This window comes from Zophobas morio, unplaced genomic scaffold (genome assembly GCF_036711695.1).
Source record: "Zophobas morio isolate AGI-343-1 ecotype UQ-CSIRO unplaced genomic scaffold, CSIRO_AGI_Zmor_V1 ptg000007l, whole genome shotgun sequence".
NCBI classification, from domain to species: Eukaryota; Metazoa; Arthropoda; class Insecta; order Coleoptera; family Tenebrionidae; genus Zophobas; species Zophobas morio.
In genome coordinates, this window is record NW_026972112.1 from 3,125,435 (window position 1) to 3,152,844 (window position 27,410).

The 27,410-nt window shown below is 38.2% G+C and overlaps 2 protein-coding genes across 7 annotated transcripts in view; one reads left to right on the forward strand and one right to left on the reverse strand.

The window, feature by feature from the left end:
• Positions 1–21,668, forward strand: part of Dhc64c (Dynein heavy chain 64C) — a 43,545-nt gene extending 21,877 nt beyond the window's left edge. For 2 of the 5 annotated variants that reach the window (XM_064049168.1, XM_064049171.1), the window contains 10 exons: positions 2,271–2,670; positions 2,756–2,788; positions 2,862–4,008; positions 5,964–6,151; positions 6,203–7,921; positions 8,083–8,284; positions 8,682–8,880; positions 13,916–17,366; positions 17,416–17,587; positions 21,341–21,668. In XM_064049168.1, the coding sequence (XP_063905238.1) occupies positions 2,271–2,670; positions 2,756–2,788; positions 2,862–4,008; positions 5,964–6,151; positions 6,203–7,921; positions 8,083–8,284; positions 8,682–8,880; positions 13,916–17,366; positions 17,416–17,587; positions 21,341–21,609 (7,780 nt within the window). In that variant the 3' untranslated portion in view covers positions 21,610–21,668. Of the gene's footprint in view, positions 1–2,270; positions 2,671–2,755; positions 2,789–2,861; positions 4,009–5,963; positions 6,152–6,202; positions 7,922–8,082; positions 8,285–8,338; positions 8,535–8,681; positions 8,881–13,915; positions 17,367–17,415; positions 17,588–21,340 lie in introns of all 5 variants that reach the window. The other 3 variants (XM_064049170.1, XM_064049172.1, XM_064049169.1) reach the window with 2 other exon arrangements.
• A 90-nt stretch (positions 21,669–21,758) lies between these two features.
• Lpin (Lipin) overlaps positions 21,759–27,410 on the reverse strand; it is a 34,723-nt gene continuing 29,071 nt past the window's right edge. Inside the window, exons 4-11 of one of the 2 annotated variants that reach the window (XR_010279771.1) lie at positions 24,695–24,873; positions 24,341–24,586; positions 24,143–24,251; positions 23,386–23,908; positions 22,831–23,334; positions 22,677–22,780; positions 22,289–22,576; positions 22,098–22,188 (exon numbers count right to left, since the gene is read on the reverse strand). Coding sequence is in view for 1 of the 2 variants with exons in the window: in XM_064049174.1 (XP_063905244.1) it covers positions 22,059–22,188; positions 22,677–22,780; positions 22,831–23,334; positions 23,386–23,908; positions 24,143–24,251; positions 24,341–24,586; positions 24,695–24,873 (1,795 nt within the window). In the remaining variant the exon portion in view is untranslated. Of the gene's footprint in view, positions 22,189–22,288; positions 22,577–22,676; positions 22,781–22,830; positions 23,335–23,385; positions 23,909–24,142; positions 24,252–24,340; positions 24,587–24,694; positions 24,874–27,410 lie in introns of both variants that reach the window. The other variant, XM_064049174.1, reaches the window with a different exon arrangement.

Consider the following 27,410-nt stretch of genomic DNA (forward strand, 5'->3'; position numbering starts at 1 on the left):
GCTTATTTACATCGACTTTAACATTTCAGACGTGCATTTGTTTTATGCGCTGACTAGGTTCCGCGAATGTGGAATAGACATGTTTATAATCAACCAATCGTGAATTCCACCGTCAAAAATTAAAATAAAACCCAATGTTTTATATAATAAGCGGAAGTCGAAGCAATAAAACCGATGGTCGTTTTGTTTAGAGTTTCTCTGTTTGACTCTCACGTATGCTGTTACGCTTGTCATCTTAAATTAAGAATGTTTATACATAAACGTTTTTCAGTTGCCTCTCGTTATTTTATTGATTATAACAAATCAATATTCAAAACGACCCAATTCATTTTCCCGAAAATTTGGGAATACATACAATAATTTTATTCTTAGTATTACACTGATATACTTGTCCTTGCAAAAATGTTGATGACGTCATCGCAATTTTTTTTAAATTCCCACTACAAAAATGTAATGAGAAAAAAACACAATAGGCATGCAGTCGTCAAGTTTCCGACAGCGAGGGAAGTACTGTCTAAACTCTTTGGACCAATTTTTTAATTTTAAAATGATACGATTTTTCAGTGCTGCAATTTTTTTTTGAGATTTCCGTTTTAGATTTTTTACAATTTTTCGATTTCTCAATTGTCCAGTTTTTAGTGAATCAGTTCTTCAATATTTAATTTTTCAGTTATCAAATTTTCCAATTTTTCAATTTTTCCGTTTTGGAATCATTAGATTTCTCAATTTTCCGATTTTTCATTTTTCAATTGTTCGTCATTTTTACTGCCTAATAATTTTCGATTTTACAATTATCCAATTTTTCAATTTAAAATTGCACAATTTTTCAAGTTTTTGATTTTTAACTGTTCAAAATTTCGACTTTAATTTTTCAGCTTGTTGATTTACCAGTGTAATTATTTTACAATTTTCCGTTTTTGAAGGTATCAGACTTTTCAGTTTTTGATTTTTCCATTACCCAAATTTCATTGTTTCGGTTTCCTAATTTTTTGATTTTTAATTTTTCAAAATCTCGATTTTGAATTTTCAATTTCACGATCTTACAAATTTTCGATTTTCCAATTTGTAATTTTTGTGATTTACAATTGTCTGAATTTTCAATTTAAAAATTATACGATTTTTCAATGCTGTAATTTTGCAATTTTTTTTGTTGTCAATTTTATATTTCTGCAATTTTTCGATTTTTCAATTGTCCAGTTTTTAATAAATTAGTTCGTCAATTTTTGATTTATCAATCATCAAATTTTCTAATTCTTCGATTTTTCAATTTTGAAATCCTTAGATGTTCTATTTTTCAGTTTTATAATTACGCAATTTTTCGATTTTACAATTATCCAATTTTTCAGTTTTAAAATTGTACAATTTTTCAAGTTTTTGATTTTTAATTGATCAACATTTCGATTTTGATATTGATTTTCCAGGGTAATTATTTTGCATTCTTCCGTTTTTGAAGGTATCCGATTTTTCAATTTTTGATTTTTCTATTACCCGAATTTCATTATTTCGATTTCCAATTTTCAGTGTTGTAATTTTGCAATTTTTTTGAGTTTTCAGTTTTATGTTTTTACAATTTTTCGGTTTCTCAATTATCCAGTTTTCAATGAATCAGTTGTTCAGTTATTGATTTTTCAATTTTTGGAATCCTTAGATTTTTGAATTTTCCAATTTTTCATTTTTCAATTGTTCTACATATTTTTCAATTTAGTAATTATGCAATTTGTCATTTTTAGAGTTTAATAATTTTCGAATTTACAATCATCCAAAATTTCAAATTTGAGATTGTACAATTTTTCAAGTTTTTGATTTTCAATTGTTCAAAATTGCGATTTTAATTTTTCAACATATTGATTTCCGAGTGTAATTATTTTGCAATTTTCCGTTTTTGAAGGTATCCGATTTTTCAATTTTTGATTTTTTTATAACCCGAATTTCATTGTTTCGATGTCATAATTTTTTCATTTTTAATATTTCAAAATTTTGATTTCCAGTTTTTTGAGTTTTTGATTTCTCAATTTCATGATCTCACAGTTTTTTGATTTTCCAATTTTAAAATTGTGTTGTAATTTTGCATTTTTTTTTTGAGTTTTCAGTTTTATATTTTTACAATTTTTCCATCTCGCAATTTTTGAATTTTCAGATTTTCCAACTTTTCGGTTTTTCATTTTTCAGTTGTTATATTTTTCAATTCAATAATAATGAAATTTGTCATTTTCACAATTCAATAATTTTCGATTTTACAATTATCCAATTTTTTTAATGGTGGTTTGTAGGTTGTGCGACGAGCAACTATCGAATCAGTCTCACTACGATTTTGGGCTGCGTGCCCTCAAGTCGGTTTTGGTTTCGGCTGGTAACGTCAAGCGCGACCGAATCCAGAGAATCAAAGAAGGGTTGAAGCAGAGGGGCGAAACCAACATAGATGAAGCCAGCATTGCCGAAAATCTACCCGAACAAGGAATATTGATACAGTCGGTGTGCGAAACGATGGTACCGAAACTGGTAGCCGAAGACATACCTTTGTTGTCAAGTTTGTTGAACGACGTATTCCCGAACGTCCAATACACTCGAGCAGAAATGAAAGGTTTGAAGGACGAAATCCGCAAGGTTTGCCAAGAAGAGTTCTTGGTTTGTGGTGAAGGGGACGAGCAAGGATCACACTGGATGGAGAAGGTAGGTACTTCCGAACACTAGTCGTAGTTGTTTTTTCGAATGCAAAGATTGTGACGTTGTGTGCACTTCATTCCATGCTGCACAGAGAACGTACGTAGGAGAGACTTGGATTCAGAAGGTACTACTTCACCTAGTTCCATCCGTAGCTGTAACTTTGGTACCAATCATGTCTTAACTTGTCTTTGTGTTAGGTTCTCCAACTGTACCAAATCTCCAACCTCAACCACGGTCTGATGATGGTAGGCCCGAGTGGTTCCGGTAAGAGTACCGCCTGGCGAGTACTCCTCAAAGCTTTGGAAAGATTCGAAGGTACCGAAGGTGTCGCTCACGTCATCGACCCCAAAGCCATCAGCAAAGAAGCTCTTTACGGTGTCCTGGACCCCAACACCCGCGAATGGACCGACGGCCTCTTCACCCACATTCTCCGTAAAATCATCGACAACGTCCGCGGCGAAATCAACAAGCGCCAATGGATTATTTTCGACGGCGACGTCGATCCAGAGTGGGTCGAGAACTTGAACTCGGTCCTCGACGACAATAAACTCCTGACTCTACCGAACGGCGAACGTTTATCGCTACCTCCGAACGTCCGCGTCATGTTCGAAGTCCAGGACTTGAAGTACGCAACTCTGGCTACCGTCTCCCGGTGCGGCATGGTCTGGTTCTCCGAAGACGTCCTCTCAACTGAGATGATCTTCGAAAATTATATGTTGCGGTTGAAGAGTATTCCTTTGGAGGAGGGCGAAGACGATAGTTTTGGGAAGAAATCCGAGAATAAGGAGGATTTGTTGTCGCCGACGCTTCAAGTTCAAGTGGACGTCGCGAATATTTTGCAGAGTCATTTAGCCCCGGATGGTTTAGTCGTGCGGTGCTTGGAGTACGCGATGGAGCAGGAGCACATCATGGATTTCACCCGATTGAGGGCGTTGAGTTCGTTGTTCTCGATGTTGAATCAGTGTGTGAGGAACGTGCTCCAGTACAACCATTCGCATGTCGATTTTCCGTTGTCGAACGAACAACTGGAGAAGTATATACCGAAGTGCCTGGTGTATTCTTTGTTGTGGAGTTTTGCTGGGGATGCGAAATTGAAGGTGCGGTCGGACTTGGGTGACTTTATTCGATCGGTGACGACCGTGCCGCTGCCACCGTCGAACAACATGCCCATAATCGACTACGAGGTCAACATAGAGGGAGAATGGTCACCGTGGTCTAACAAAGTACCACAGATTGAAGTGGAGACGCACAAAGTCGCGTCGCCGGATATAGTAGTACCGACGCTGGATACAGTACGGCATGAGTCGTTACTGTACACGTGGCTGGCGGAGCACAAACCAATAGGTGGGTATAGTGATCCGGCTCAAACCACAAAAAACAATTTCAAATTAATCAGTTACCGATTTTGTGAAAAATGTTTGCTCAAAGAGCAGCACCTTTGTAGGAAAAATGTAGAGAAGAAAGAAGTAGTGAATAAAAAACTCGGCACAATTGAGAGAGGGTGGGTGGGCGGGGATTTTATTTAGTGTATTATTTTTAATATACGAAATGCTCTTTTCCCAACCAGAAACTAAAAACATTTAACTATCGTGTTGTTTAAAGAAAACTATATGTTACTAAAAAAAGTCCCGATCTCAATTGCGATTAATTTTTTATTCGTTGTCAGACCGAGGGGCGCAGCATAATTGCAAAATACATATTTCTCTACAAAAATTTTGAACACTTTAAGTTTCTTGTTGTGAAAATGAGACTGTGTATATTAAGAAAAAAGGGCAAAATATAAGCATCAACCAACCACCCACCCTATCTCAATTGTAATGATTTTTTTTATTCGTTGTCAGACCGAGCGGTTGAGTTTAATTCCAAATTCGCGTTTCTCTACAAGATTTTACTCGTTGAAGAACATATTTCGCATGGTAATTTCTTATAGAAGTATGAGGATTTTGCAACTAAGCCTCGCCGTCGGCTCACAATGAATAAAAAAATCATCACAATTGAGAGGGGGTGGGTGGGCGGGGCTTATATTTTGTACGTTTTTTCTTAATATACGAAGTCTTATTTTCGCAACAAGAACTAAAAACATATTTAACTATCGTGTTGATCAAAAAAAACTATATGTAATAAAAAAAAAGTTCTGACTTCAATTCTGATAAATTTTTATTCGTTGTCGAACCGAGGGGCGGAACTTAATTGCAAAATACGTATTTCCCTACAAAAGTTTTGAACACTTTAAGTTTCTTGTTGTGAAAATGAGACTGTATATTAAGAAAAAAGGGCAAAATATAAGCATCACCCACCGACCCACCCTATCTCAATTGTAATGATTTTTTTTATTCGTTGTCAGACCGAGCGGTTGAGTTTAATTCCAAATTCGCGTTTCTCTACAAAATTTTACTCCTTTAAAAACATATTTCGCATGGTAATTTCTTGTAGAGATATGAGGTTTTTGAAGCTAAACTCCGCCCTTGAGCTCACGATGAATAAAATATTCATCACAAGCGAGAAGGGGTGGGTGGGCGGGGCTGTACATTTTTTCTTAATATACGAAGTCTTATTTTCGGAACAAGAACTAAAAACATATTTAAGTATCATGTTGTTCAAAGAAAACTATGTGTAACTAACGAAAGTCCCGATCTCAATTGTGATGAATTTTTTATTCGTTGTCAGACCGAGGGGCGGTGCATAATTGCAAAATACATATTTTCATATACAAATTTTGAACATGTTTTAAGTTTCTTGTTATGAAAAGAAGACTAAGTATATTAAGAAAAAAGGGCAAAATATAAGCCCCGCCCACCCACCCTATCCGAATTGTAATGATTTTTTTTATTTGTTGTCAGATCGAGCGGCGGAGTTTAACTGCAAAATCCAGATTTCTTTACAAAATTTTACTGTTTTAAGAACATATTTCACATTGTAATTTCTTTTAGAAAAAGGAGTATTTTGCAACTAAGCTTCGCCCTCAGCTAATGATGAATAAAAAAATCATTACAAATGAGAGGGGGTGGGTGGGCGGGCTCATATTTTGCACATTTTCTCTTAATATAAGAAATCTTCTTTTCGCAACAAGAACTAAAAACATATTTAACTGTTGTGTTGTTCAAAGAAAACTATATGTAACTAAGAAAGTCCCGATCTCAATTGTGATGAGTTTTTTGTCAGACCGAGGGGCGGAGCCTAATTGCAAAATACATATTTCCCTATAAAAATTTTGAACATGTTTTAAGTTTCTTGTTGTGAAAAGAAGAGGAAGACTGCGTATAATAAGAAGAAATAGTAAAATATATTTTGTATTGTAGTGCTATGTGGACCTCCCGGCTCCGGTAAAACCATGACACTCTTTTCGGCTTTGCGGGCCCTACCGGACATGGAAGTAGTCGGTTTGAATTTCTCCTCGGCCACGACTCCCGAGTTACTATTGAAGACATTCGACCACTATTGTGAGTACCGGAAGACACCCAACGGCGTTATCTTAGCTCCAGTACAGGTGAGTACTACCACCACATCGCGTGACCCATCACTAACCCCTATTTGGTAGTTGGGCAAATGGTTGGTACTCTTCTGCGACGAAATCAACTTACCCGATATGGATAACTACGGTACTCAGCGAGTGATCATGTTCCTGCGCCAAATCGTCGAACAGCGAGGTTTCTACAGAGCGTCTGATCAAACCTGGGTTACTTTGGAACGCATTCAGTTCGTGGGAGCGTGTAACCCACCTACTGATCCCGGCCGAAAACCTCTATCCCACAGGTTCTTGAGACACGTCCCTGTGATTTACGTCGATTACCCTGGTGAGACCTCCTTGAAACAGATTTATGGTACCTTCACCCGAGCTATGTTGAGACTGACTTTGGGTTTGAGAGGGTTCGCCGAGCCTTTGACCAACGCAATGGTCGAATTTTACCTGGCGTCACAAGATCGGTTCACCCAGGATATGCAACCCCACTATGTGTACTCACCACGTGAGATGACCCGATGGGTCCGTGGTATTTGTGAAGCGATTAGACCTTTAGACCACCTTAATGTGGAAGGGTTGGTGAGGTTGTGGGCCCACGAAGCGTTGAGGTTGTTCCAAGACCGGTTAGTAGAGGATTCGGAAAGGCGATGGACCAATGAAAACATCGACGCTGTAGCTTTGAAACATTTCCCGTCGGCGAATTGCGACAAGGCTTTGGAACGACCTATACTTTATAGCAATTGGTTGAGTAAGGACTACGTTCCGGTGGACCGCGAACAACTAAGAGAGTACGTGAAAGCGCGGCTTAAGGTGTTCTACGAAGAGGAATTGGACGTACCGTTGGTACTTTTCGATGAGGTACTCGACCACGTGTTGCGAATCGACCGTATCTTCAGACAACCACAAGGTCACTTATTACTAATCGGGGTTTCGGGTGCTGGTAAAACTACTCTGTCGCGCTTTGTGGCCTGGATGAACGGGCTGTCAATTTTCCAAATCAAGGTTCACAATAAGTATACCGCTGAGGACTTCGACGAGGACCTACGTTCGGTTTTGAGACGCAGCGGTTGCAAGGATGAGAAAATCGCCTTCATTTTGGACGAATCAAACATGTTGGATTCTAGTTTCTTGGAACGGATGAACACGCTATTGGCCAATGGTGAAGTACCTGGGTTGTTTGAAGGTGACGAGTACACCACTCTCATGACTCAGTGTAAAGAGGGTGCACAACGTGAAGGTTTAATGCTGGATTCCAGCGACGAGTTGTACAAGTGGTTTACTCAGCAAGTCATGCGTAACTTACACGTGGTGTTCACTATGAATCCGTCGACGGATGGTTTGAAGGACCGTGCCGCCACGTCTCCCGCTTTGTTCAATCGCTGCGTCTTGAACTGGTTCGGTGATTGGTCGGATGGCGCCTTATTCCAAGTAGGCAAGGAGTTCACGAACAGAGTCGACTTAGATAAACCGACTTGGAAAGCACCTGACTTTTTCCCGGCGGCTTGTACTTTGATTTCTGCCACCCCCACGCACCGAGAGGCGGTGATAAATGGATGTGTGTACGTCCACCAAACGTTGCATAAAGCCAACGCACGATTGGCGAAACGGGGTAGTCGCACGATGGCCATCACACCTCGACACTACCTGGACTTCATCCACCACTTCGTCAAGTTGTACAAGGAGAAGAGATCGGACTTGGAAGAGCAGCAGCTGCATTTGAACGTCGGTTTGAGCAAGATTGCAGAAACCGTGGAACAGGTGGAGGAGATGCAGAAGAGTCTTGCGGTGAAATCTCAGGTAATTGTTTTGGTAACGATAAAATATCGGTACCGATAAAATGTGGTCGTCTTTTTCTTTCGCATCTGGAATTTATAATTTCGTCCTTGTCATTTATCGCTTCGTTATCGTTATCGTTGGGGTCAATTTTTTTTTTATTATCGAATTACGCTTTGTGTTAGGAACTGCAAGCCAAGAACGAAGCTGCCAATGCCAAGCTGCGCCAGATGGTCAAAGACCAGCAAGAAGCCGAAAAGAAGAAGGTCCAGAGCCAAGAGATCCAGCTGCAGCTGAGCGAGCAGACCATCCACATCGAGCAGAAGCGGCAGGAGGTCATGGCCGACCTCGCCCAGGTCGAGCCCGCCGTCATCGACGCCCAGAACGGTGAGTTTGCGTGTCGTCTTAGTTCTGATGATTGTAGGTAATGATTATCGCTAGCCGTTAAGTCTATAAAGAAGCAGCATTTGGTCGAAGTACGTTCGATGGGGAACCCACCAAACAGCGTAAAGATGGCGCTGGAATCGGTGTGTTTGTTGCTGCACGAGAACGCCAGCGAGTGGCGTTCTATAAGATCGGTTATCATGAGAGACAACTTTATCGCTACTATTGTTAACTTCAGCAGTGAAAATTTGACGTAAGGCTCGTCGCAGCCGATAGATGTGTATTGTAAATGTAAATTTGTGCCTGATCATGGCTTTGTCCCGTAGACGTATTCGCTTCTATTGTTATCTTTTTTGGTTCTCTCTCTATCCTGCATTATTGTTTTTTTGTTTTTGCACAGCCGTAAAGTCTATCAAAAAACAACAGTTGGTCGAAATCCGTACGATGGCAAATCCCCCTGCGGTGGTAAAATTGGCCTTAGAATCCATTTGCTTGTTACTCGGTGAAAACGCAAGCGACTGGAAGTCTATTCGAGCGGTCATCATGCGTGATAACTTCATCAATACTGTAGTCAACAATTTCAATACCGAGGATATTAGGTATGCATGTGCTTCACCTTCAAGATGGTGGCTTCAGCAACACTTTGTGTATTATAACCATTATAGATTTACTATACCAAAGCCTTATAGTTCCTGAAGACACCATCCCAGGACTGTAGATGCTAGCATGCACCCTTATCTCTAGACTCTTACTATTGTTTAAGTATATTATAGTTGGACAACCAAATACAAATTTTACGCGCATTTTCACTACAGTGAGCCAATGTATTAGGTTTATTTTACTCTCCATCAGATGGCGCCATCAAACATTAGCAAAGGCAAACACCCTTCACTCTGCTCTTATACGAGGAGTTATCCATAAATCCATAATTAACATTGTTCCGTAAACAGTAATGTGTATAAACATATATGTACAAAATATGAAAATATACTTGACATTAAAAATATGAAGCAACGCGTTGTAACGTGGTACGAAAGAATTGTATTTAAATGAATTTGACGCCTATTTTTATTTGACTATATCTGAAGACTGACAGAAACTTTCCAAAGGTTTTTAAACTGGTATAATTGTTTAGTTTTACAAGATTTAGTAAAATTTAGATTTGTGGTGTTACAAAAATATTAACACAAAATGAAAATATATGTTCAAAGTAAATAACAGAATGACATAAACTTTGGGCGTTGACATTACAAATAATTACAAGACAGAAAAACAAGCATTAAAAACTTAAGAGGCATGTTTGTAATATCGAGTTGTTAAAGGCTGCTTTGAAGACTGTTTGTTTCTATGAAAAACAATTGCTGTTATCCGACGTTTTGGTAGATTTTGTCCCAAAAATACGAGATAACTAATTGTTTCTTGAACTAGTTTCCGTAACTTCTAAAATTTAAAAAGGATACGCCGTTCTGCTGTAGTAAAATCTAGAATAAAGGTTCATTCACAATGACAAAATTAGTAATTAGAATTAACATTAGAATTAAGCTCAAAACCTTGCAAGGTGAAATATCATACAAACATTCACAATGAAATAAATTAGTAATTACTCTTAGCAATTAACGCAGAAGCTTGCAAGCTCCAAAGTTTTGCGTTAATTTCTGTATTAATTTTAATTTTGCGCCTGCGCACGAATGTTAACTAGTGTCCTAACCTACAATAAAATTGAAGAAACTCGGGAAAGAGTCAATTGTCAATAATGGTTTCAAGACGCAAAACATTACGACTTGCTGTGGCAGTGTTGTCAGATTAATTACTTACTATACGCAAAAAACAACGAAGATGGTGGGTAAGTAAAGCCAACAACCAAAAATACAGAATGCGATAGAGAATCTGCGTGCTACGATATTTGTATCATAGAGGGCGCTACAAAAATTAGTTTATTAATTTTATCATTGTGAATGTATGTTTTTGGAGATTTTCTGAGCTTAATTCTAATACTAATTCTAATTACTAATTTTGTCATTGTGAATGAAGCTTAAGGTCAAAATCAGACTAATATTACATCTAATTTTGTCAACCACATGAATATAATTTACATTAAAATAAGTTACAGACATTGTTTGAAATATTTATTATATTTGGAAAACAAGATAAAATAAATAAATAAATAAAATGTGCAGTTTATAAACTTCAGAATATTGAGATTTTTCGAGTTTTCGATTTCTCGATTTTTCAACTTTAAATGTCTCAATTTTTCAATATTTTAATTTTGGGCTTTTCCAATTCTTCCATTCTTCAAATTTTCCATTTCTCGATTTTTTTTATTTTTCGATGTTTCAATGATACGATTTCTCAATTTTTGTCCTCTTCAATTTTACGGTTTTTAAATATTTCAAATTTTCACGTTTCTAAATTTTCGGTTTTTCGATTTTTCACATCTTCAATTCTTCAATTTTTCGATTTTTTAAGCTTACGATTTTTCGATTTTGCTTTTTTTGATTTTCGATTTCTCAATTTTCCAATTTTTTAATTTCTCAATTTTTTGAATATTTCTTTCAGTTACGAGATATCAATATTTCAGTTTTTCGACTTTTCGATTTTTGAATTGATGGATTTTTTTTGATTACTCGATTTTTTACTTTTTGGATTTTCAATTTATTGTAAACTTTAGATTTTTCAATTCTGCGACTGTTTTATACTTCGATTTCTCAAATTTTCGATTTTTTTAATTTTAATTTTCGATTTTCCAGTTTTTCTATTTTAAAATTTTTCGATTATTCAATTTTATAATTCCTCAATTTATCGAATTCAGATGTTTCGTTGTTTTGATTGTTCAATTTCTCAATTTATCAATTTTTCAATTTTTAACTTTCCTTTTCGGCTTCCGACTCCTCCATTTCTCGATCCTCCGATTTTTCGATTTCTCGATGTCTCAGTTTTTGAATTTTTCGAGGTTTCGATTTTTGGATTTCTCGGTTTTTCGATTTTTTTCTTTTGAGCTTTTCAGTTTCTGGATTTTCCAATGTTTCAATGTCCCGATTTTTCAATTTTTTAATTTTTTAAATTGAATTGGATGTCTGGATTCTTCAGTTTTGCGATATTTTAATTGTTCAATGTTTTAAATTTTAGATTTTTCGATTTCTCGATTTTTTGACTTTTCAGTTCTTCAGTATTTAAATTTTTCAATTTTTCAAATTTTTACGTTAAATTTTCAGTTTTCTGATTTCTCAAAGAATCTATTTTTTTTTCCCAGTTCTTCAATTCTTCGATTTTTCGACTTCGTTTTATTGGTTTTTCGATTTCTCAATTTTTGGACAATTATTTCAGTTTTGATATTTTTCAATACTTCGATTCTTTGATTTTTCAGTTTTTCATTTTTTGTACTTTCGATTTTTCAATTTTTCGATTATTTTATATTTCAATTTCTCAATTTTTCAGCTTTTCCATATTTTAATTTTTAAATTTCTGGATTTTTCGGTTTCTCTAGTTTCCAGTTCTATATTTTAATTTTTCAAATTTCCGAATTTTTAAATTTTTTGAGATCTCAATTTATTGAAATTCGGATGTTTCGATGTTTTGATTGTTCAATCTCTCGCTTTATCAATTTTTCCATATATTTGCCCTATTTCGGTTTCCCAATTTTTCGATTTTTGCACTCCTAGATTTTTTGGTCTTTTGATTTTTCGATTTGTTGATTTTTCGATTTTTTGCTTTTCGGTTTTTCGATTTTTCGATGTTTCAATTTATCCGCTTTTTCAATTTTCCAATTTTTTAAATTTTCGACTTCTCGATTCGTTGATTTTTCAGTTTTTCGATTTTTAAATTTTATATTTTCGAATTTTAATTTTTTTGATGTTTTGATGTTTGGATTTCTCCATTTTTCAGTTTTAGGATATTTTAACTTTTCAATGTTTTAAATTTTAGATTTTTCGATTTCTCTTTTTTTTTTGACTTTTCAGTTCTTCAGTATTTAAATTTTTCTATTTTTGATTTTCCCACTTCTCTCGATTTTTCAGTTCTTCAATTCTTCGATTTTTCGACTTCGCTTTATTGGTTTTTTGATTTCTCAATTTTTGGATTTTCTTTCAGTTTTGATACTTTTCAATACTTCGATTCTTTGATTTTTCGACTTCTAGATTTTCGATTTTTTATTTTTGGATTTTCAGTTTTTCATTTTTTATACTTTCGATTTTTCAATTTTTCGATTGTTTTATATTTCAATTTCTCAATTTTTCAACTTTTCCTTATTTTAATTTTTCAAATTTCCGAATTTTTAAATTTTTTGAGATCTCAATTTATTGAAATTCGGATGTTTCGATGTTTTGATTGTTCAATCTCTCGCTTTATCAATTTTTCCATATATTTGGCCTATTTCGGTTTCCCAATTTTTCGATTTTTCCGCTCCTAGATTTTTTGGTTTTTTGATTTTTCGATTTCTCGATGTCTCAATTTTTGAATTTTGCGAAGTTTCGCTTTTTCGATTTGTTGGTTTTTCGATTTTTTGCTTTTCGGTTTTTCGATTTTTCGATGTTTCGATTTATCCGCTTTTTCAATTTTCCAATTTTTTAAATTTTCGACTTCTCGATTCGTTGATTTTTCAGTTTTTCGATTTTTAAATTTTATATTTTCGAATTTTTATTTTTTTGATTTTTTGATGTTGGGATTTCCCCATTTTTCAGTTTTAGGATATTTTAACTTTTCAATGTTTTAAATTTTAGATTTTTCAATTTTTCAGTTCTTCAATATTTTTTTATTTTTCAAATTTTGACGTTTCTGAATTTTTAGTTTTCGGATTTCTCAATTAATCATATTTTTTTTATACTCCGACTTCTCCATTTCCCAAAGTTTCGATTTTTCAGTTCTTCAGTTCTTCAATTTTTCGATTATTCAGGTTTTTGATTTTTCAAGTTTTCGATTTTTAAAGTTTGCGATTTTTCGACTCTGCTTTTTTGACTTTTCTGTTTCTCAATTTTTTAATTTCCTAATTTTTGGATATTTCGTTCAATTTTGTGATTTTTCAGTTTTTCGATTTCTCAATTTTAACTTTTCAATTTTTAAATTATTAGTTTTTTTCGATATTTTGAGTTTTCAGTTTTTCAATTTTTCAATTTTCGGAATTTTTAAATTTTCGATTGTCCAATTTTTTTTATTTTTCGATTTTCCAGTTTTTCGATGTATGGATTTTTGAATTAACCGATTGTTCAATTTCTCGATTTTTAAATTTTAGATTTTCCAATTTTTATTTTTTTGATTTTTTTATTATTCGATTTCGAGGATTTACGTACGTTTGCTTATTTTGTGACTGCTACCCGTACAACGTACTGACTAGTACGTCCGTTTACTACCTTATCGACATCACGTGCTTACAGACTATTTTTACTCCCTTTCGTAAGGTATCGCCACTTCATAGTGAAGCGAGTGAGATGTAAAATATATGTTCATTCTTTTCTACATGGGAAAGTGATTGTCCGTATAGGTTGTCCAACTATAATTACTTGAACAATGCTCTTACGCTTCATGTCAAACACTACCAATGGTGGTACTACCATTGGTTCTCAAAGTTTTAACGTTGTTAATTTTCCATTGTTTGACATGAACCGTACCACTCGGTACCACCCTAACATCGCCTACTTCTAGCGACGACGTCCGCGAAAAGATGAAAACCCGCTACCTCAACAACCCCGACTACAACTTCGAGAAGGTCAACCACGCCAGTAACGCCTGCGGACCGCTAGTCAAGTGGGCGATGGCCCAAATCCTCTACGCCGACATGCTAAAGAAAGTCGAACCCTTGCGCCAAGAACTCAGCTCCCTGGAAAAACAAGCCGAAACCAACCAGAAACGCGGCGAAGAAGTCAAGAACTTGATCAGCCAACTGGAACTAAGCATAGCCTCGTACAAGGAAGAGTACGCCCAGTTGATCGCGCAAGCGCAAGCCATCAAAACCGACCTAGAGAACGTCCAAGCTAAAGTCGACCGCTCGATCGCTCTCCTCAAGAGCTTGGTGATCGAAAGAGAGCGCTGGGAGGCCACGAGCGAGACCTTCAGGTCACAGATGTCCACAATCATCGGCGACGTACTCCTATCAGCCGCGTTCATAGCGTACGGCGGGTACTTCGACCAGCACTACCGCCAGAATCTCTTCAGTACGTGGTGCCAGCACTTAACACAAGCCGCGATTCAGTACAGGCCGGATATAGCAAGAACTGAGTACTTGTCGAATCCGGACGAAAGGTTGAGGTGGCAAGCGAACGCGCTACCTTCGGATGACTTGTGTACCGAAAACGCAATCATGTTGAAGAGGTTCAACCGGTACCCGCTTATCATTGACCCATCCGGACAAGCCACCGAGTACATCATGAACGAATTCAAAGACAAGAAGATCACGAAAACGAGTTTCTTGGATGACTCGTTTAGGAAGAATTTGGAGTCGGCTTTGCGGTTCGGTAACCCGCTTTTGGTACAAGACGTGGAGAATTACGACCCGATTTTGAACCCGGTGTTGAATAGGGAGTTGAGACGTACAGGGGGACGGGTTTTGATCACTTTGGGTGACCAAGATATTGATTTGTCGCCTTCGTTTGTCATTTTCTTGTCGACGAGGGACCCCACTGTGGAGTTTCCACCGGATATTTGTTCTAGGGTCACTTTTGTTAACTTCACGGTGACGAGGAGTTCTTTGCAGAGTCAGTGTCTCAACCAGGTACTGAAAGCGGAACGACCTGACATTGACGCGAAGCGGTCGGACTTGTTGAAGTTGCAAGGGGAGTTCCACTTGAGGTTGAGACAGTTGGAGAAGTCGCTGCTACAGGCGTTGAACGACGCTAAAGGAAAGATCCTGGATGATGATAGTGTGATTACCACGTTAGAAACGCTGAAGCAAGAGGCAGCTGAGATTGGTCAGAAGGTGGAAGAGACTGATAAGGTTATCTCGGAGATTGAGACGGTGTCCCAACAGTACTTGCCGTTGTCACAGGCTTGCAGCAACACGTACTTCACCATGGACAGTCTCAACCAAGTACACTTCTTGTATCAGTACTCACTCCAGATGTTCCTCGATATGTTCAGTAGCGTCCTCATGAGTAACCCCCATCTGGACAACATATCCGACTATCAAGCGAGACTTAACATCATCACTACTGACCTCTTCTCCGTGTGTTACGAAAGAGTGGCCCGGGGAATGTTACACAACGATCGTCTTACTTTTGCGATTTTACTGTGTCGCATACACTTGAAAGGAGTACCCAATGAACCTAACCTGGATCAAGAATTCAGCTTCTTCCTACGCGGTAAAGAGGGAGTGTTTAGTACTTCGACGGCCCCTCTAATCGACGGTTTAAATAGTGAGCAACAGGAAGCTATGATGCGGCTCGCCGCCCGTCTCCCCACTTTCAAGAAACTATCAGAGAAGATCAAAGAAATGCCGGAGTTTGGGGCTTGGTTGCAACAAAGTACCCCTGAACAGTGTGTCCCGAGATTATGGATCGAAGAACGCCAACTTAGTCCTATTGGTACTTCCATGTACCAGTTACTGGTGATCCAGGCGTTCCGCCCGGATCGAGTGATCGCGGCAGCTCAACTTTTCGTCTCAGCGGTACTGGGCGAGAACTTCATGCCGAGTGCCGAAAAGGAGTTAGATTTGGCCGACTGCGTCGAGAAAGAAATTCGTTCGAACGTCCCGGCACTACTTTGTTCGGTACCAGGTTTTGACGCGTCGGGACGCGTTGATGACTTAGCAGCAGAACTGAATAAGCAGATTTCGAGCATCGCCATTGGTTCAGCCGAAGGTTTCAACCAGGCGGATCGGGCTATCAACATGGCGTGTAAAACCGGGCGCTGGGTGATGTTGAAGAACGTACATTTGGCACCGCAGTGGTTAGTCCAACTGGAAAAGAAGTTGCATTCGTTGCAACCGCACGCCAACTTTAGGTTGTTCCTAACCATGGAGATAAATCCGAAGCTTCCGGTGAACCTATTGAGAGCTGGAAGGATCTTCGTGTTTGAGCCACCTCCAGGTATTAGAGCGAATTTGTTGCGGACGTTTAGTACGGTTCCGGCTAGTCGGATGATGAAACCACCGAACGAGAGAGCGCGGTTGTACTTCTTGTTGGCTTGGTTCCACGCCATCGTCCAGGAAAGATTGCGGTACTCGCCTTTGGGATGGGCCAAGTACTACGAGTTCAACGAGTCGGATTTGAGAGTGGCGTGCGATACTTTGGACACCTGGATTGAAACTACTGCGATGGGTCGTACTAATTTACCACCGGAGAAAGTACCGTGGGACGCGTTGGTCACTTTGCTATCTCAATCGATTTATGGTGGTAAAATCGACAACGACTTCGACCAGCGATTGCTACACTCGTTCCTAAACAAGTTGTTTACCCCGAAGAGTTTCGAAAGCGATTTTGCGCTAGTGGCGAATATTGATAATGGTCCGAATGGGAATAGGCACATCACCATGCCCGATGGTACTAGAAGGGACCACTTCTTGAAGTGGATTGAAGGTTTAGCGGATCGGCAAACCCCGGCTTGGTTAGGCTTGCCGAACAACGCCGAGAAGGTACTACTCACGACGCGAGGTACCGATCTTGTCAGTAAGTTGTTGAAGATGCAACAACTGGAAGACGACGATGAGTTGGCTTACTCAGTTGACGAAAACTCTCCAACGGACGCCGCGCAAATTGATGGTAGACCATCATGGATGAAGACTTTGCACAATTCGGCCATCACTTGGTTGCAATTGTTGCCGAAGTCGCTGCAAACCCTCAAACGTACGGTGGAGAATATCAAAGATCCGTTGTATCGGTACTTCGAACGGGAGGTCAATTCGGGGGCTAAATTGCTCCAGGATGTTATTCACGACTTGAAGGACGTGGTTCTGATTTGTCAAGGCGAGAAGAAACAGACAAACTACCATAGGATGATGCTTGGAGAGTTAGTAAGAGGGATTCTACCGGTGAATTGGCGCCGCTATACGGTACCAAGGGGTTGCACGGTCATTCAGTGGATCACTGATTTCAGTCAAAGGGTGAAGCAGCTGCAGCAGGTGTCCAAACTTGTATCAACATCTGGTGCCAAAGAACTACAGGTACCATCAATGGAATTTAATTTCGTGTAGTTGAATTTGGTTGTTGCAGAGCTTCCCAGTCTGGTTAGGAGGGTTGTTAAATCCAGAGGCTTACATCACGGCAACTAGGCAATGCGTGGCTCAGGCTAACAGTTGGTCGCTGGAGGAGCTCTATCTTGAGGTTACCATCACGGATTCCAATGATCATGCCTCCGTTCCACACGACTGTTTCGCTGTCACAGGTAAAGTCCGGATTACAATAATTTAACGAGTACTTAAGGCTCCGCCACACAGTCATTAAAAGATGCCAAAATAAGGCAAAACGTCAACCCATTTTGCGCCTTTATTTTAACAGTTGAAGAGCAGGGCGATACATGTGCGTGCTCATGACATAAAAATCTTTAAGGAAGAGTCTTGTATTTTTTAAAAAACGTAGCAGTTTTTAAAATAAAAAATAAAGTGCGTAAAACCCCAGCGGATTTTTAGCGAAAACTATAACTCGGTGTGCTTTTAAAAAATATCGAGGTGATAGAGAATTTTTTTCTACTTTAGGCGCCATTCTTCGTTTTCTGTTAAAATTTTAGTTCTTTTAGTTATTGTAAAAAAACTGCAAAACATTTTGGGCAAATTTTGGTAAGTTAGGCAACCCAAAATATTAGCTGAGGCGGTAAGCTGTAATTTATGGCCCACACTATTGTGTGAGCACCTTTTAAATACCTTAAGTTTATTTGACCACCCTTTGAAGTACCTGACAATAGCATTAAGAAGGATATGCACTGGACCCTGTTATACCTGATACATACCTATAGTTGTGGTTCGGGTTCAAACTAGGTAATTGTAATAACTGCCTTTACTGAACAATAAATTAATGATTTTATTTTTAATAGCTTTTTAATATTTTTACTACAAGCCGCATATGAACATTTAATCTCTGCAATTGAATTAGAATTTATTAACCCATCTGGAGAAGCTCCTAAAATTTTTTTTCAAATTTGTTAGAGCTTCAAATTTTTTTTTGGCCTTTTCTTCATTGTCAATAGCAAATTGTATAGACTTGGACAATTTTTTCATAAAGTTTTATCGGAATGCACAATACTTTTAACGGTATTTGCGATGTTAATTCCGTCTCTCATTTTGTCCTTTCTTTACTCCATTCTCTACACATTCGCTGACCACAAGTACCTTTTTCAATAGCGTTTACGTTACTCTGTGACAGCTTTATTAATAAATCCGATTTTTTTCTTTCATACACTTCAGGTAATATATCTGCAGTTTTCGTTTGTTCATCGTTGACGATATTATTTTTACCGGAATCCAGACTTCGGATACGCAATTTTTTAATAGAGGTTTCAGTTTTATTAATCGTTTTTGTTTTTTTCAATTTTTGTTCCACAAACGCCTTCGTATACTAACATTGGCCTCCCCATTTTTTTTTTTTTTTTAATAACGGAATTAGGAACGTACCCTTATTATTATAACTTATTGCCGCAGCAAAGCATCACCCTTGATACGATCCTCGTGCAGAAAAACTTAAAAACTTATTCTTTTTCCTCCCACAAATTTATTAACGACAGAATTGTAGCATTCCACAGCATTGTTCTCAATATCAAAAAGTAAACTAGACGACAAAGTTGCAATTCTATTTAAAACTTGTTTGTAAGGTTCGTATAAAACACCATTTGCGAAAGTAGAAAATAAAATATCATTTGACTGTCTACTTTTATAACAAAAATAACTTGCACATTGTTCATGATTGCCAAATATATGCTGGAAAAGAAGGAAGAGGTCTCATTTTTGCTAAATTTAATAGCTGTTCTAAATTTATTCTAAAATTATTTTTAAAAACATTTTTAATAGTGATATCTGCTTTCGTTGTTTTAACTATTTCTCTAATTTTGGAACAATAATTACGAAGTATGTGATTTCTACATTCAATTTTTTCTATAAAATAATATGCATCATTTGGTTTTGCAGCCCGAACTTTTTTTAATACGCTACTATCCTCGTCGCCTATAATTCTCCTATAAAGTATCTGAAGTAAATCCCTCTGAAACTTCCATGGACATAGATGTTTGCTCCTAGTTTTTAAAACAGTTATGTGTTGGAATTTCTTTTTTCTGTTTCATATAGATTTTACAGAAACTACAAAGTTTGCTTTTGACTCCTACATAAAGTATTTTTTTAGTTCTGGCACCAATTATACGTCCTACCCCAGACAGTGCATTGTAACGGTAGTATATGGGACGCAATCATTATCTACCTCCCTCGCCTTCACAGCTAATCGGTACTCTTCTTTACCTGCGTTTTGGTTTGTTCTTCGAAAAGTGCTTGGATGCTCTTTAGAACTCTAGCCTCGGCTTTACGATATGTCGCCTGGGGTATTTGAGGGATATCTAGAGCTGAACAAAATTCTGAAATTTGAGAATAACCTACGACCGTTGATCTAGCTCCACAAATAGGTGCATAATTGACTTTGTATATATGATTTTCAGGTTCAGTACAAAGATTACCGAATATTCCGTACATATGAAATTTGTAGTAGAAAACAATTTTTAAAGGATAACAATTTTCATGAGTTATTTCAATATTATCTAAAGTACTGATTGATTTCAGTGTTGGTAATAAGTGGCCTATGTCAACAATTCTACGTCCAGTACTACTTCCCGACGTGTCATGACTTCTAGAGTACGAAAAAAGTAGTCTCCCGTTTTCGTATGTCCGTCTGTCTATCTGTCTGTCTGGTGTCTGTATCCATTTTTTATTAGACAAGTGTTCTCCGAAACTACTGGATCGATTATTGCCATATTTTATATGTATATTAGAAATATCATGTAGATGGTTAAACGCTAACTAAAATTTGGCAAATCATCTCCACCACCAATGCTATGACGTCATCTCCAAAATTTATAATACAAAGTTTTTTAAATTTGATAAAATTAGATACTCCTGCACTTGTGGTGTGTAAATCCGTGTAGAATTTTCACCCTAGACATCTAGAATTTTTTGACAAAATTTTAACATATCCGGGTTCTCATAAAAAAATAAAATTCGCATAATCAAATTTTATAATTTTTCGAAAAAGCTGGGTTTGTTTTATTCTGTCGAAATAACCTTCCACCAATTTGCTTCATTCAAAATACATTCCGAGAGGTAACTAGGTATGTACCTACCTAAATTTCTAAGATTTCGGGTTGAAAAATTCCAAGATTACTAAGAAATACTCACAATAACGAACCTTCGTACCTACAATAAAATATTCTTGGGAATTTAATTTTACTTTTCTACCTACTTACAGAATATGCCCAACACGTACGAATTTTTATGGAAACAGGAATTTAAAAATAAGAGGAAGAATTATGGTCGGAATTATATATATGAACAAGCATTTTTTTGTTGTGTGTATTGCGAGTAAAGATCTCAACAGTCTCTGACAATGATTTTATTAATTTATTTTAAAACACACATTTGGCTTTTTTCTTTTCTTATGATAGTAAATTAGGTTAAACCGCATATCAAAAATTCTCTTTCAAGGGACTTTATGCTAAAAAAAGGTAGGAGGTGCCATTTAAAATATTATCGATGACGTCATACACCTGTCAAATATCGCTCAAAACTTTTGAAACTAATATTACAAAATGGCAATTTTTATATACCAGTAGACGTGTTTTTGCGTTTTTACTTCTCGAACGTAAGCTAAGAAATATTGTTTGTTTTCTTTCATAGTAGATAAATATTTTAGTTAGTTCCTTACTCTGCTCTACCCGTTGACAATAGCAGTAATAAAACTAGTTACTTATTGTAAACGAAGTAAACGATTTTAAGCCTTAGAGATGAGTAGCAGCTGTCATAACGAGGTAGCATGGGTGTTTTACAAGTTGCATATCTTTTAAAATAGAAATTTTCTTGAGGTGTGGTAGAGCCTTAAGTCGGTGTTTGGGAGTATTTTGTCTGTTTACTGAACAGATGGAGCGATGACGATGTTAATATTTTTACAGGAATTAAGCTACAGGGCGCTCAATGCCGCAACAATCAGTTGCTTCTAACGTCTAGCATCATGATGGAGTTACCTATAACTCTGATGCGCTGGATTCGGGTTTCTGGCGACGAAAAATTATCCACCAGCAAACTATCGTTGCCCATCTACTTGAATTCCACGCGCACTGAGCTGTTGTATACCGTGGACCTCAATATCGCACCTGGTCAGGACCCCCACAGCTTCTACGAAAGAGGCGTCGCTTTACTTACATCTACCGCACTCAACTAAGTTTTAATCTATGCTACATTTACATTAAAAATATATTCTTAATTTTAATAACCACCAAATGAGCGTTTCGTTCCCCCTAAAAATAAGACCACATTCATCTACTGCGATTTATTGAATAATGCAGGTACTGAACATCGAATAAAAAGTACAAACTTTGAGAGATTTATTGCAATAACTTAATAAAAAAAATATAGTGTCCCTTAACAAATAAAAAAAATATCACAATGTCGAAGTGAATCACTAATGAAAAAGCAACGCACGAACGGTATACAAGTAGAGTATTTAAGCCTAGCCTTAACAATAAATTGGTAATCAGTATATCACAATGTCGTTATTATTATAATATACAACAGTGACAGCTACTTATCTAAAAGCCGCGTACGGTAGGTAATGGACATCGAAAGCACAACAATAAATACTGAATCGATAAATGCAGACGAATCGCCATTTTACGCGACTTCCGGTAGTTCGTCGACCACCGGAAGTGGGTCGCGCCAGTACGCGAACTGCGAGTAATCATTGGCCGCTTCGATGAGGGGCGGGAACAACTGGTCGACGTAGTACGTCATGGTGGAATATCTGCAACAAGAGAACCAATCAGAGGGCGCCACGAGTCCACGCACGGAAACAATAGCCAAAGCGACATACGCACACACCGACACACTCTCTCAAAGCTTACCATGTGAATACAACCATGGTGCAGCGACGAAGATCAAGACAATAACATTTAACAAAACACAATAAGTAAACTTTGTATTTTATCATGTCAAGTGTTCCTGGGGATGGTTATAAAGCGCTATCACCGTTAGTTGCAGCGTGAATCATGATTTGTATGGGTATAAAATACAAAGTTTAATAGCTATCGCTCAAATCTGACTCTATTTCATCACTGCTACTGTCATTGTCTTTTAGTTTATTTACTAGCGGAGGAAATACGTCATTGACGACCAGTGACTGACCCGTGTAACTGTAAAAATTAAACGCAAACTTAAAAATGCTGTCCTAACTAACTGGGTAAAATAAAGCACGCCCGTTGTAGTTTTTTTTACGAAAATGGGGATACTTACGTCGATTGGAAGGTTTGAGTTAGTTCGTGTTTGAGCTCTCCTTTTGGATTAATGGTGAAGATCCTAACTATTGGAATACCCACGGCTCTATACGCCCATACGTCCTATAAACCGACAACGTGAAACGTTAGTCGTAAAAATGCGTATTACTTACATTGATCCTATTTCCATATCCTGCGTAAAACGGATTGGATGAGGCCGGAAATAGCGCCTTGATATCACTCATACACGAAATTTTGAACAACTCTGGCTTCTTCTCGATCACTTCTCGATGGAACGCGGTGATCAGCGACGTCGGATTGAGGAGAATGGGCCCATCGGGCATCGTCAGATTACCCTGTTTGATGCTCTTCAAATACTCCCGCGTAATCCGGGCCTGGCCTATCGCCCTCGCACTCAAATACAACAACTTATACCCATTATCCTTTATCTTGTTGAACAGCTGGGCCACCCCAGACTGCGCCCAATCTTTACCAACGATGGGCAAAATGTGCCCCAGGACGTCCGACTTCGTGATGGTCCCATCGATGTCCGAAATAACGATCTTATCGTCCCACTTCCACTTATACAAGTGACAAGTGCACCTGGTGGTCCCTTGGTACGCCGTCGTCACGCTGAAGACTATCTCGTTCATGCCCTCCCTCAGATTCAGCGACGCCTAACCCCCAAACAAACATTACTCAGTCAGTGCTAAGTTTGCAACACTTACGATCTGTTTCGAGCTTAACCGCAACGTCTTCTTGCACTTTTCGTTGAGCGCCTTCGGCGACAGCTCAATAGTGACCTCCTTTTCCTCGTGCGACTGCGTAACCACAACCAGCTCGTCGTCGCCGATCTCTATCGAAGTCTCTTTGGTTTCTTCGGTTTTCCGCGCTTCCACGGCAGGCGTGGTCTCCCGCGACGTTTTGGACCGCCGCCAGTGCCACCACGACGTTTTGGCTTCCGTCTTCGTCACGTCTTTGATCGACTGGTTCGACGGCATGTGCATGTTGCACAGCTGGTCGACCGAGGCCTGGAGGAGAGGTCGGTTGAACACCATCAGACTCGAGATTATGGGGGCGGCGACTTTCCAGTTGTAGTACTTCCCGCGGAAATTCACCACCAAATTCGAGTTCTCCAAGAGCATGGGGTTGTTGCAGAAGTCGCTGAAGGTGACTGCGTGCTCCTCGAAACGTGCCGCATCCGGTTCTGGGTCCCAGCCGCATAGGGACAACGTCACGTCGTTGCGCCCTCTATTGATAACAATATAAACCGAATTAAACTCAATTTATTTGATAAGCTTGAGGAAAAATCTCGACCGTATTTGTATTTATGGGTCTCGGATGGTTGAAAAACTCGGCACAAATTGCATTCTCTAAATTGCCGCCTCCGGCTAGCTTTCCAAGTCGGAATTTCCACAAAGCGATCTGTTGCTAGCTCGAGGCGACTCAGAAACTTCCCGACCCGAAACGCTCGGTTTTACTCACCCTTTGATGTGCTCGTCGAAGTCGGAATCGATCGACTTGCAACCTTCGGCACTGTTGGGGCTCTGCGCCAGTGAGGGACCATTCCCTGATTCACAATCCATGTCGGCATCTGAATGTTTACACGACAAAGACACTTAATAAAAGTAACAGAAAAAAGAAAAACTCTAGGATCTACTGAATCAAAGGAAGACGGCTAACCTGCGTTTGTCTTGTCTTTGGATTTGGAGAAGTAGAGCGCCTGGACCTCGGGTTCGACGGAATTGATCTCCGATAAGTAGATGCCATCGCTCTGGTGGGCGTGCGATTTTTTCATGAACGAGAAGACGTTGCTGAGGGCGAACTGGTCGTTCTTGGTGATGGCCTGCTCGCTGGTGGGGGAGTTGGTCTGGGAGACGTTGGGGAAGCCGCCCCACTCCCAGCTTTGGCCGTTGTTTACGTTGTTGTCTGCAGATTGTTATGTATTACATAGTCGCGGTCGCAACGCCATGGGAAAAATTATTATTTGATTTGGTAAAAACAACACACTATTAATAAGTATTTGGTTAGTAGTACCTTTACGATTTTTCACTTCGAACTCCGAATCTGACTGCACCGCTTCCACCTGAATGGGGGAGTCCGCCCGAGAGTCCACGACGTTGGTTGTAAGCTCAGTATCGCTGAAGAAGTGGAAGTCCGGGTCCCGGATCTTTCTGTTGTTGGTGGATGGGCTTGGTGCTGGTCGGTCATGGTTCCTAAAAGCATTACCAACACAATTTAAAAACAATCAATTTTAAAAATTAGGTTAAAGAAACATGAAAAAAAGAAGAGAAAAAGAATCATAGAGGGAGGAGGAAAAAGTGAAACCAATAGAACATGGAGATAAATTCCTTTCAGATTCGTGCAGATTCTTCTAGATTCTTTTAGAGTTTTCTATATTCTTCGAAATTCTCCTAGATTCTCTCAAGTTCTCTGAGATTCTATCAGTCCTACAGCTTCCCTTAGATTCCTTCAAATTTTTCCGAATCTCTCTGATTGTTCCAAATCTTCTAGTTTCTTTCAGATTCTCGCAGATTCACCTTTCAGATCGTTTCAAAATCTTTGTAGAACCTTTTCAATTTTTCTGGTACTCTTCCAGATTCGTCCAGATTTTTCTAGATTCTTCTCGATTCCTCTGGATTCATCACTCCTCCATTTTAAGAATCTTTCAGATCCTTACAGATCGTTTCAAATTTTTTCAAATTTTTCCAGATCGCTTTGGATCCTTTCAGATCCTTGCAGACGGTTCCAGATTCTTCCAATTTTTTCTAGATTCTTCTAGATTCGTCTAGAAGCCTGAAAGTTTCGCGACCCTTTCTGATTCTTTTTGATTCTTTGTTTCATGTTCCTTTAGATTCTTTCAGATTCCATGAAAGTAATGAGATTTTTCCAAATCTCCTAGTTTCTTTCAGATTTTCACACATTCTTTTTGACTCTTTCGGATTCCCTTAGATTCTCTCAGATTTTTTCAGATTTCTTTGGATTTTTGTCAATTCTCTCAGATTCCCTCTGATTTTCTCAGAATTTTTCACATTTCATATCGTTTCAAAATCCTTTCAAATTTTTCCAGATGGCTGCATTTTCTTACACTCTTCCAAATCATCTAGATTTTTTAGATTCTTCTCGATTTTTCTGGATTCTTCACTCCTTCATCTTAAGAATCCTTCAGATCCTTACAGATCGTTTCAAAATTTTCCAGATCGCTTTAGATCCTTTCAGATCGTTGTAGACTGTTCCAGATTCTTCCAAATTTATCTAGATTCTTCTAGATTCATCCAGAAGCCTGAAGTCTCTCGACCCCTCCTGATTTTTTCTGATTGTTTCATGTTCCATTAGATTCTTTCAGATTCCATCAAAGTAATGAGATTTTTCCAGATCTCCTAGTTTCTTTCAGATTTACACACATTCTTTTTGACTCTTTCGGATTCTCTCGAATTCCCTTAGGTTTTCTCGGACTTTTTCAGATTCCTTCAGATTTTTGCCGATTCTCTCAGATTCCCTCTGATTTTGTCAGAATTTTTCACCTTTCAGATCCTTTTAGAATCCTTTCAATTTTTTCCAGATGGCTTCAATTAATTGCACTATTTCAGATTCGTCCAGTTTGTTCTAAATTTTTCTAGATTCTTTTGGATTCATCCTCAGAATCTTCCAAATCTTACAGATCTTTTCAAATCTTTTCAAATTTTTCCAGATTACTTTAGATCCTTTCAGATTCCTGCAGATAGTTTCAAATTCTTACAGTTTTTTCTAGATTCTTTTAGATACGTCTAGATTCCCTGAGACTCTCAGATTTCTTCCAATTCCTTCTGATTCTTTGTGATTCTTCCCGATTCTTTGTTTTATATTCCTTCAGATTCTATCGGATGCTTTCAGTTTCATTCCTCCTTTCGGATTCTTTCTAATTCTCTCTTCGAGAGTCTTCCAAATTTTTTTAGATTCTTTCAAAGACATAGCCAGGAATCCTCAAAATTCTTAAAAAAATTTCAGTTCTGTACAGATTGTTGCAGATACTTTCAAATTCTCACAGGTTCCCTCAGATTTTCTCAGATTCCTTCAGAATTCTTCAGAGTCCTTCAAATTCTTTCCGATTCTCTCGGATTCTCGCAGATTCCCTCAGATTTTCAGAATGTTTCTTGTTCAGATCGTGTCAGATCACTGCAGAGTTGTCCAGATTCTTGCCAATTTTTCTAGATTTTTCTAGATCCTTCCAAATTATTCTTGATGCGTATAGATTCTTCTAAATTCTTCTAGATTCCTCTAGATTCTTGTATTTTCTTCTAGACTCTTCTAAATTCTTCGAGATTCTCAGATTCCCTTGGATTATCTCAGATTACCTTAGATTCTTTCAGACTCCTTCAATTTTTTTCTGGTTCTCTCAGATTCTCTCCGAATCTCCCAGAAAGAAAAGGAGAGAAGACAGAGGAAAAAGACAATAGAAGAGGGGAGAAGAGAAACGAGAGAGGAATGACAATAGAGGAAGGGAGAAGCGAGAAGAGAAAAGAAGAAGAGAAAGCAAAAAAAGCGAAGAGAGTAGACAGAATAGACAGGATAGAATTGAGAATATGAAATAAAGAACAGATAATAGAGAGGAATGGACAGAAGAGAGAGGAAGCAGAGAGAAGGGAAAGAAAGAGAAGACAGAAGAGTGGGGAAAGAAGAGAAACAAAGAAGATATGAAAGAAGGAAAACAAGAAGTAGAGAAAGGAAAGAAGAGGGATGATCGAGGAAACATGGAGAAGAAAAAGAAAAGGAG